This window comes from Polyodon spathula, chromosome 23, assembly GCF_017654505.1.
Source record: "Polyodon spathula isolate WHYD16114869_AA chromosome 23, ASM1765450v1, whole genome shotgun sequence".
Taxonomy (NCBI): Eukaryota; Metazoa; Chordata; class Actinopteri; order Acipenseriformes; family Polyodontidae; genus Polyodon; species Polyodon spathula.
In genome coordinates, this window is record NC_054556.1 from 10,483,334 (window position 1) to 10,495,104 (window position 11,771).

At 36.9% G+C, this 11,771-nt stretch overlaps 1 protein-coding gene across 1 annotated transcript; it reads right to left on the minus strand.

Annotated features, from left to right (window-relative positions):
* Positions 1-1,122: 1,122 nt before the first annotated feature.
* LOC121298320 (protein SSUH2 homolog) lies at positions 1,123-9,488 on the minus strand. The gene is made up of 12 exons (XM_041225380.1): positions 9,418-9,488; positions 8,519-8,624; positions 8,200-8,278; positions 7,668-7,797; positions 7,367-7,427; positions 6,204-6,325; positions 5,086-5,148; positions 4,023-4,105; positions 3,728-3,820; positions 2,390-2,495; positions 2,206-2,313; positions 1,123-1,285 (listed from the first exon to the last, which is right to left on the minus strand). Exons 2-12 carry the CDS (start codon positions 8,565-8,567, stop codon positions 1,142-1,144), a joined length of 1,038 nt encoding a protein of 345 aa, XP_041081314.1. The 5' UTR covers positions 8,568-8,624; positions 9,418-9,488; the 3' UTR covers positions 1,123-1,141.
* Positions 9,489-11,771: the final 2,283 nt, after the last annotated feature.

The window sequence follows — 11,771 nt, forward strand, 5'->3', positions numbered from 1 at the left end:
TAGCGTTCCAAAGAATACCATCTCCACTTTTAGTCGGTTGTTAATTTTTTTTTTCTCATATCCTTCCTCAAAATGCAATTGGGATTAAACATGAACATGCATTACTGACGCAACCAGTGTGACGTTTCTCCAATGTTGTTTCTAGGGGTCTATCAAAACACAAATGTTTGCTTGAAAGTACAGTACGTTGTTTTGACTTCTCTTTACTTTCCTCTTCTTGAGTATCATGTTCTTGTGGTATGCTATAGAAAATGGTGGATCCAGAGTAGCTGAACTGATTTCATGAGAACCAGGGCACACAAAAACCAAAACGCTAAATACAACACACAGGTACAACACTGAGTCTACCTTTACTTGCTTTGAGCTGAAGCTAAATAACTGCTGGTACTGAACAACCTCATTTCATTCAAAGCCTGTGGCAATATGCCTTTTAAACTGGAACAACCTCTTAATTCTACATAGAGTAGGTTGAGCTGGTAGTTGAAAGGTTGCATTGTCACAATTTAAATTACATTAAATATTTACAACACCTTACCATAGTTCTCAAAAATTAACCATGCTTTACCAGTTTCCTGCAGCAATCAGCTTCTATCAGGCCATAGAATGACATTACAGCATAGCAGCTTTGCCCAATCCTGGTTTTACTACTGGTTTGATTAGCCCCAGTGTATAGGTAACAAGCTCAGATGTGTGTTATTAAACTCATAGTAAAACCAGGAATTGATCAAACTGCTATGGAATAGGAGTCTTATTTCCATCCCTGCATTCACAGAGTTTGTGTTTCAAGATGACCCACCAAACTCCTTCTGCCTTTGTGAAAAACAAATAGTTTGTTTCATTTGTTTTAAATCATAACAATTTTAGTGACATGCAAATCGAACTTAAAATATTTTGCAAACCAAATATTTGTATCCACTTGTATGCAAAACAAAGGCTGGCTATGAATACAAAATAATCAATAAAACATTGATTTATGAAATATTCAAAATAATATCGATTAAAACTGTCTCAATATTAAGTTCTTAGATCCAATCAAATGAAACAGTATTCTCATTTACTTTTGAAATAAATACTTTTAGAACTGCGAAGCACAATTTAAATTCACAATTTGAATGGTTAAACTTTTTTTTTAGATATAAATTCATATAATAGTACAGCAGCAACACTTTGCAGGATAGTCCTCTGTGTAGACTTTATGCTCAGCTCCGTAGACAAAGTAAGTGTAGTCCTTCTCTTGAAAGCTGTAGCTTGCTTTGGTGATGGGAATCAGCTCAATGGTTTGCCGCTGAAAAATAAATATTTAAGAAAATGAATTTAAAAAAAAAAAAAATGAAAAAATCAATCCTTTCACCTCAGAAACTAAGCAAGGCAGGGTCTGGTCAGGTCAGGGGACGAAGGAAATCTGGTGCTGCACTGTATGAAATGACTCTGTAGAGGGCACTCCAGAATGGTGGAAAGGGGAATTATGTTTTAACATAAAACCAAACATTACGTTACATTGTAAGACACTACAGCTTTAAAACTCATACATCTCACTTTTTGCGCTACTTTTTGATTAGGCTTTGTGTAACAGGCAGTGTTGTGTGATGCACTGCAGTTGTGGATTTTGTCCCGTCAGTGGAATGAGATGAGGTTAAACGCTCCAAACCTAGGAATGCAGATGAGCCTGGCTCTTCTGCATTGTGGTTAAGATGTTCGCTTGCAGCTCACCAGTTTTGCGACCAGCCTCCACCCTGTTAGTTATTATAGCTTTTGTCCAAACCCTGTACAATATTTGAAGTGGTGCCAAAAATTAGCGATCTCTTTGTTAATTTCAATGTTATTCATTACAGGTGTTACAGGTGACTCCCAGGTCTGAATCTGATCAAGCATTGCTGGGTTTGCACCAAGAAAAAGAAAGTGCCTCCTAGGTTTATACAAAGAATCATGCACATGCCAAGAAATGGTAAGTGATATTAAATACAAAAGGAGATCATACCAGATTTTAATTAGATGGTACAAATGATCATTTACATTTTGGGCTAATAAAAATATCTATTGTCTTTAACATTAAAAAGCAAGTTGCTTGGTATGTTATAGTGTGTGGTTCTCGGTTCGGTTTCTCCAATACTGAGCTATTATCATTTTTATCTCAATCTGCCTTTTAGTTTGAATACTTGTTCTGTTCTATGGAATATATCCTTTTAATCAATCTTCTAAGCATACCTGCTGAAGAATACGGTATGTAGAAGCAAATTTGGCATGGTGTTGCCTCACCAGTCTCTTAGCAGCCTTACTAATGTCAGGGTCTGGAGAACCTACAGCAGGAGACACCTTAAAACACAACATAGTCAAATTAAACAAAAATACACTACAAGGTTCAATGAAAAATATTGCAATGTATTCTTACCATATGCTGTTTGTCAACAAAAACCTTTTTTCCAGTCACCGCGCTGACCCGATTGATTGGAAATCCAGACTCCTGGTCTACTACAAAGTCGTCCACATTGTTCTTCCTGAACAGAGTACAAGTGAAAAATACCTGATTTAATTAAGCTGTACTGGAAATCAATTCGAGTATAGAGTTAAGGATGGCGAAAGTCTATACATGTGGGTGATATCTGCACAAGTAGAACTGACTGAGACAGAAAGTGCCAATGGGCAGCGAGTGCCAATATAACCCATACACAGACGCTTGCAGTCCTGTGAATCTATAATGCACTGCTGTATTATTATTATAAAAATTCCAGCTATATTTGTTTTCTAATCATTACCAACTTGTATTTACGTTTTTATGTCATCTTTTTAAATAAACTTTGTAGTTGAATGCAATTCCGAAAAGTGTTAGTTATGATTTTTTAAAGCACGTGATGTCAACAATGCTGATATGCGAATACATCATGGTAAAAACTAAATGATTGCCGTGTTAACTAGCCTACACGTTTTTATAAACATTTAAGATTTAAATTTGAAAGTTTAAAACAACACAATCCTTCATTCATTGACTGAAGAGCAACTTGAGGTGGTGGATATATAGAACTATCTTGGGATCTGGCTGGATCTATTCCTGAAGTTTGATCTGCACAGTTTAAACTCAAAGAAAACAGCTCAAAAACTGGGTTTTCTTTTTCGACAGCGAAAAAACGTTACACTTCAAAGTAGAAATCGTGTTATAAAGAGTTGTATTTTTCCTTTGTTTGATTATGGTGATGCTTTATTTTTACAGGCCTCTGCTGAGCAATTTAAAAAAAAGTAGTTTACGATCTAGTCTTGCACTTATTTATCTTGGGTCTTGGGTTGGCCGATCAGCATTTAGCTACAGCGCCCCCTGTAGCATGGACTAGTTTGGATAAAAGTATCCAGGATATAACGGAGCATCAAATAAATAACACAAAATGTATCAGCTAAACGAAAAATAATGACTAAGATTATGAATTGTGTTCTGAAGCACAATACATAATGATTAAAAAGGAAATAATATTTGAGAAACATCAGATAATTTAACTTAAAAAACAAATGAGCTGATGGTTTTCATGCACACAAGACATGTAAAGAGATCAGGAAGGAAATCAGGAAGGTAAATTCAGTTGTCTAAAATGTACCTTATCTGCTAATAGTTTATAGAATTGGTACGCTAATAGTGTACAAAAAATAAGAATATGGAATAAAGCTAAATCTTACAACTGAAAAATACACAAATGTGGCATATGCAATGTACATGCCTCTGCTGTGCATAGCTGAGGTTTACCATTTTATTTTCAGTCTAATATAGACCAGCAGTTGTCCTTTTCCTTTGCAGGTGTTACAAGAGTTCAATCCAGTGCCATTACAGCCATCACAGCTGTGAAGAAGCAGGAACATGGTTAAGGGTTCCTATATGCAATTGTGCTGGTAAGTTTCTGTTTTAAATACTGAAAACAATTATCAATTATCTGTGCCACAGATTAAGAGCTGTTGTGTGTCCTGAATGCTATATTTTCCTGGTTAAGTACAGTGCATGTTATATCATGCTCTCTGGCACAGGGTAATATCTTGAAACTTACGTAGTGCGGCCACTGCCATTGCAATGGTGGCAGCTTTCACCACCTGCACGGACTCTAGAACCATTGCACACCCAGCATTGCTTCTGTATTCCAAAACATAAAAAGAACACTATGTCATGTCCCCATTGCATCATATCAGTACCAGCAACACCTATTAATCTGCAAAGTGTGTTAAGATCCAATTAAAATTCTACATGTATGTTTCCTTAACATAGAGTTAACATAAATGTCAAAGGGGGAAATATTAAAAATATAAATTTTCAAGCGGTTTTATTGGCATTTTAGAAATGTTTTACTTGACAGAGTGTTCTTTTGTAGCAATATGGATTACAGTATCTTTATGTGTCTCAGGGTCTTACATGCAAAGAATGCATAACACAATTCCCATAGTATGATAAGCGGTAGCCCTGCCACACAAAGATATAATGGATAACCTTTTTAATGCACTACTACGTGCTAGATAAGTCCTTCCTAGATTTGAGAAAACAAGACAGAGAAGTCCTGATTGCTGAAAAAAAAAACAATGGATATGATCTTTGCATTTACCAGATCAAGCTTTTAAACAGGACTTAGGAGTCAGTTTGCATTAACAAACACAGGAGTGTATGTGTTTGTAGATCAGATTAAGAATAAGACAGGACATTCATATAATTGGTTTGTGGTGTTTTGTTATTAAAAACCATAACGTTAAGCATTACAGGCTCCACGGGAAAACAACATACAAGTGCAGCTAAACTATCAGGGTTGAAGATTTACAGTGTAGTTGTCACTGTATCTCTTCAGTTTTGTTCCAGTTTGAAAATTTAAAAAAAAATGCAATATGAATAAAGTGTTTGAATGAGAGATTTTCAAAATCTGGTAATATAACAAGTTGATTCTTTTTCGTGAGCTCTGTTCGTGCCCAGAGTAGGTTTTGTCTGCTGTACTAGTGAAAGCAAAATGGTCTTAAACCACAAGAGACAGAAGATTAACTGCTCATGTTAAAGAACTCAAATTAGAGAGCAGAAAATACATATTGGTTTGTACATGTCGTGGAAATGATTGTGGTTGATTGAGTACTTACACTTCCACATCGTGCACATTTCGTGCAAGGTATCATACCCATTCCCGTACAGGTGTGGCATGGCTAAAAAGGAAAAAGGAAATCAATGTTATTTACTAATTAAAACATTCATCATTTTCATAGCATTGTTATGCAGTGCCCCCCTCTCAGGGTAAAGTTGTTCATAATTCAGGAATCCAGGCATGAAAATGGTCCACCCATTGCAGCTATGTGGAATGGTTGCTGGAAACGGGGGAAACTGAGCTCTTGATATACTGAATGCCCAGAGTAAGCTGGATACTATGTTGTAAAATGATGCAATTGTTACCAGTAAACGTCTTGACTGATGTGTTGGTTTTTACTGACAGTGTAATTACACGTGGCTGCACAGCTGTATTGGAGTCTTCTGGAAAACTATGAAAGTTAACTTTTCTAGATAAATACATCTTTTGCATTAAAGAGTAAGTAGTGGGGTTCTGAAAAATGTAGCGATATGTGTCCCCCCATATGTTGCTACAACTGTTTAAATAATGCACCTGTAATTTTTTCTTTTCATTGTTAACATCTTGACATCTTTTTGCACTTATAACTTTAAAGTCTGCTTCAAAGCTATTTTCAAAATGGCTGCTCTAGTGCACTGGGGTGAGATCTGTCCTCTAAATCACTGCAGGAAGACGGTTTAAAAAAAATAACAAATGCTCGGGCTTTTCTGTTCTGTACATATCATGGATCGTTATCGCTGTGTTATGTGTTTGACAATGTGGGCAATAATCCTTACACAATTAGTGCACTAGAGCGGACATTTTGAAAAGATCTTTCAAACAGACTTTAAAGTTATAAGTGCAAAAAGTTATCAGGATGTTAACAATGAAAAAGAAAAAATTACAAATGCATTATTCAAACAGTTGTAGCAACATTTGGGGGACATATAACATTACATTTTTCGTAACCCTGCTACTTACTCTTTAAAGTCTGTTTTATGCCCACTTGCAAAATGTTATTTGCTCATTTAAAGAAAAAACAGTGAGTCCATGCATCTTTATAATTAGTATATGCACACTGCAAAATTCACTTTCTACTCTTTAAATAAATATGCTGCCCTTTATTTAGCTCTTGATAATCGACCACTGATACAGTACCTTAACATAAGCTGTATTAGGGATTTTAATTTCCTGTGTTGCATCTTTAAACATGGTGGGTGCCTTGGCTGGTATGGCCCATGGAGCAGGAGGAGGCTGAGTGTATGCATCCACAGGCTGACCTGAGATAGGCACATGCTTTAGTGAGTATGAACAGAACCAGAGTCTAGGCTGGATAATAACCAGTTCACATCAAATCCATTTTGGCTATGTGTTTGTAAAACAGACAGAAATTGACCAATTTCCTGCTGTATATTATGAACCATGCAGTACACAGATTCAAATAATACCCCACAAGCCTGCTCCGAGAACATAAAAAAATATATTTCCCACCAGACCACCAAAAATTACAGTAAACAGTGTTATTGTGTGTGTTATAAAAAAAATATGTGCAATATATTCCCACAATCTCTTATTGCCACATCCTGTCAACGTATAATGTCTGCTTCCACATTCTAATTGGGTCTATTGCACACACATGTATAAGTGATCAATTCAATTTAAGTACATTAGGCCCATAAAATGTTTTTGGGCTGCAAAAGAGGGGATACAATTAACAGTGATAATATCCTTCAGATTTATATTTGCAGAAGTTCTTATTCATATCATTATAGCTACCAGTGACAATTTTTGCAGTTATATTCTGTGTGCACGATTCATCCTATAGTTTAGGTGGAAGCTGTTAACTGGTCCTGCTGGATACCAAAATATACGAAAAGAAATTAACGTGCTTGTATTTCTGATTGGGGAAAAAAAAAAAAAAAAATTAAAAAAAAAATTCTTCTGTGCGAGAATTTCTGTCAATTACTGTGGAATCCTGGAGGAACTGATGATTAAACTTGTTAGCTTGTGATTAAAAAGAGTGTAGTATTGGAAGCAAAGATACAAACAAAATGCAATTCAAGTAAGGGTGTAGAGAAACTTCTTCTTACATCGTAGTCGTATACTCTTTCATACAAGCTAACATTCTCAGAATAAAATACTGAATACATGACTTGGCATGTTTTATGTTTATAAAAGTATTACACAAAGGTTAGGCCCGAAATAAGGCCTCGCACCGGGGCCCATCTTTCTCTTCAGCACCATTGGCCTACACTCCATACATCAGGGAAGAATGTCTGTTAATGTAGTGTGTTTGTTTTTGTGTCTTTTGGACTGCTTACCTCTATACAGCTCATGTGCCCATTCAGTTGATCTGGATTCAGTAAACGTCTCCAGACGATACTTAAAGAAAAAAAGTCAAATTAAGAATTAGGCTCATTTTGAAGGCTGCACAGTAACACATTTATTGCACATTTTAATAAAATGAAGCCAATACATACTGGTTACACTACCAAAGCATATCATTGCCAGGATATAGCTGTCGCTGGTAATGAATTGGACTGCTAATCATTGTAGTTGAGTTTCCTAAGGGACACACACTTGTATTATAATAATATTTCATTTTCTGTATGACTTTCATACCCTGTAAGTGTTGTGAGACTCGAGGTTGGAGAACACTAACGTTTCTGCAGGCTTAGTGCTATAACAGCATTTACTGGAGGCATACTGGACCAGAGCATCTCTGGCCGTATCTTCAGATATAGATGGGATGCTGTGAAATAGAAAGGTAGAAATTATGACCCATCTCATCAAATGAACAAGCTGTGGCATTGCACATTCTGTGTTGCAGGATGTTTAAACTGTGCTTGGGGTATACCTGAGCTCAAACAAATTAGGAGTTTATTCTGAACAAGAGAACCGGTTTCTGAATTGACATTAATTTAACCCTGTATGCCCACTCTGTGTAAAATATATGAACCTATACTCCAACACCCTGTGTTCCATATTGAGTTTAATAAAACACCCCCAAGCTTGTTACTTGTATACACTGGGGCTAAGCAGGCTTTGAAAATTGTATTTTGGCAATAAATCAGGGCTAGGGGGTCTGTAATGTTGAAAGGATGATGGAACAGATTTATGAAAACATATATGATGCTAATGAAACAGATCTTACTTCCACTCTGTTTGAGCAGGAGCAGGATTTCCAGGACGGTAGGGTAAACCTGCATCCGGTGGGGGAACGAATCCTCCTCCTTTTAATAGGCAGAAAGACATGCAGTGACATGCAAATTGGAAAGGGACCAATCCCTCTTAGTGTATTTGAATATGCCAGCTCGAGTGCCTACAAATTCTCCATATCATTTATGTTGAACAAATTATTAATAAATCCCACTTTTTTTTATTTTTTATAAAAAGTGTCCATTAGCAAGCAGGAGGACTGAACCACTACACTCCAGTTTCAAACTGTTACCAGATTCATAAGAGGCACTTACCACTTCCTTCTGGTGATGTGCCTTCGTATCCCGGCACTGTGTTGAACATTCTCGCAGGGGGGGGCTGTTGGCCCGTCGTATGGGGGGTTCTGAGGTGCCAACACAGCTGAATAAAGTAATGAGAGAAAAGTCTAACTACAGTTTATGAAACCAAACTGGATTTTCACAACAATCCCCAAACCCAAAGCGGATGTTTTTTTTATTTATATTTTGCGATTTATTTTGTGACCATATTTTATTATTCATCAAGGCACCGCAATTCACAGAAACAAGAATGAGACTTTTAAGGTTGTATTTTTCAGGACAGTTTGAGACACATTAGCTTTTAGTGCAACTTTACTGACTCACAGAAACACTTGCCATTAAATTGCTATAAAAATTGAATGTTGATGTAAATGTACCCCTAAATCATAACCACTGCGGTGCATCTTCTAATATCTCAGAGAAATGCATATTGTTCTCTTCGAGACACAGTATTAATGTATTTAGCCAAAGAATTTATTACTGAAAACATTATTTTTACACAAGCTGCCAAGGCAATTGAAATATACAAGGCAGAATGGATGGGTGCACAAACCCTTTAGCATATCTTAAATATGAGTGGAATGTATTTTTGACCACTAAGTAGTACTGCTGTGGCAAAAAACTAACTGATCACAAGGATGCCACTTTTAAGGATTGTTATAACTTTTTTTGTGAACCAGCGTCCACGAATCTCCAAAAAACATATGGTATATATAGACCCCTTAAGTGGAATGGTACTGCAAGGGTGCCTGTACCTTTTTATGATTTCAGAATAGATGTCGAAGGTGCATGGAGAAGGAAGAAAGCACAACAATGAGTATATAAATGCATTACATTATATAAGCAGCAAGTATAACACTGAACATGGATATTACCCAAGATTCTAGTGGGAGCACAGGCGACGATTGTCTGTTCTTCAACACTTCGTAGCTTCGGAAAAAGGTCAGCTGGCTCACTATTTTGTCAAACTAGGTGCTATTTTATAGGTTCGAGTGAGTGTGTGTACGTGACCAGATAAAGAGAAATGGTTCAGCCCCAAAAGAAGAACTGAACCAACATGTGGTTCTTCTTCCTCAGAAGATCTTACAATACGCAGTTCCTAGCTTCCCCCCCCCCCCCCCCCCACCCACCCCCCCCCCCCCCTCACCCCCCCCCCCCACCCCCCCCCCCCGCCGCATCCTATTATCAGGTCGAAGATATATATGAGCAACAGCCCCATTTTCGCGCCCCCCCCCCCCCCCCCCCCCCCCCCTGCCAAGGTGGGTGGGGGGTAGGGGGGTTCAAGTCTGAACTTATGAAAAGGTAATGTATGTGTAATCGGGTGTTACATAGTGGCCCTATTACCAATCGCGAAGCAAAAAGAAAATTCTGGGTTGGGGTCACTATGAATGTTAAGCTTTTAAAAGTACTGTATTACTAAAATGATTATTATGTTAAATAGCATTAAATTAGTAGAATGTATGACGTACTGATAACCACACCAATGGGATTGGACAAAAAACTAACTTGCACACTCCCTTTCTCTCCAGCCCCCCTTGGTGAAAACGCATGTCGAGAGTGCGGCAGGTGTAATCCTTAGAGTTGGTTGGATGTGAGTGTCACTTGTTGGGTCCAGATGTAGATGAGTTAATTGTAGGAGAAATGGCACCTTAAGCTTATAATGTGCCAGTGCAGTGGCTGATCAAACAGCCAACTTTGAGAGCACCACCAGCCATGGAAAAGTACCAGTGCTGGTCCACCATACCACCCTCAGCCCTCCATTTCAACTGTATATTATATATAAATTACTGTATTTAATATATAAATAATGACAAGGGATTGCTAATTCCATCTGATACAAAGCCATTTCAGCGGCCGTTAGCACATCAATATTTTCAAAGAATAAATTTGGATAATTTAATTCAACGTAAAATCTATTTTGTGTTGTTTATTTTACTTAAAACAAAAACAAAAACATGGGGCATTCAAGCATGTTCTATTCAGTGAGCAAATACATTTTGCAATGACAACAACTGAATGTGCCATTAACAAATCATTCACAATTAACTAGTTAACTTCATTAGTTACATTAACATTAACAGAAACCCTTCTCAATTAAATTAAGCATTGAATTAATAACACTGTGTAACTATTTATTTATTTATTTTTTGTTCCTGGGTAGTAAGTATAAATACAGTATAATCGTAAATCTCAAAAAACTACTCACTTCTAAATCTTTTGTCGTCATTTTTGTATTACTTTAGTATAAATACATGTTAATTTGGATTCATATGTTGTTTTTGTCTGACTTTATGTGAACGAAAAGACTGTTTTCTCATTGGAAATAGGTAAATTTCAAAATATCACTGTCCTGGTCACAAAAGCAACGTTTGTGGGGAATAATAGCCATTTTCTATACTTTTGAGGCATAAGTAATTAGGAAATAACACTTACTACCCAGGAACAAAAATTGTGTTACATAGTGTAATTAACAATTAACCAACCCTGTCGAAATGACACTACAGTGCGTCAGCGTGCATACCAATAAAACGATTGACTGTAATTTGTAGTACCAGATTCCAAACCAAGTCATTGTCTGACATACGAGGCTTACATGATCGATGACTTGTGCTGACAGTCTCTCCTGATTGGCCAAAGGCAGAAAGTTTCTTGAAAATGTATCTCAAAGTAGAAAACAAGTAACATCCACTCAGTAGACGAGGTAACATTTTGTTTGGAAACATGTTTCCTCATGTATGCTGGGTTTAAGGCAGAAAGAAAAGCAAACGCAAAGGGATCCAATGGTTTGGTATTTCGTATGGGACTCTACAGTACCTGGGTGTCCAACTGCTGCCGGTACCTGTGATCCTGGGTACATGCTTCCATAAGAAGACCTTTGGTTACTGGAAAATATAGAACAGGCATGTTTCAGCGTATTCAAAAACAGTCAGTTATATCATGATTTGTGAGTCATCATGAGATAATAAAATATTGTTTAAAGTGATATGAATCACACTTTAAACTTAACTACCTTGCTAAGTGTGAAATGGTAGGAAAATGCTAACATTCTCAACTCATTGTGTTCTTTTACAATATATAGTCGGGATGGAAATAAGACTCCCACTGCACAGCAGTTTGATACATTCCATGATCTATTAGGGGTTAATTAGTTCAGGTCTGTCCAAATAATCTAACAGTAAAGTCTGTAATGGTCCCTTTCAAACAAGCACTTTACAAGGAATACATTATG

Bases quoted from the DNA above. Each gene is read 5' to 3' on its own strand.
- LOC121298320 (XM_041225380.1), bottom strand. From the start codon at position 8,567: ATGTTCAACACAGTGCCGGGATACGAAGGCACATCACCAGAAGGAAGT. The intron at 8,279-8,518 runs GTAAGTGCCTCT...GCCTATTAAAAG, and splicing joins CACATCACCAGAAGGAAGTG to GAGGAGGATTCGTTCCCCCA. The intron at 1,286-2,205 runs GTATGCTTAGAA...TTTATTTTTCAG, and splicing joins CATACCGTATTCTTCAGCAG to CGGCAAACCATTGAGCTGAT.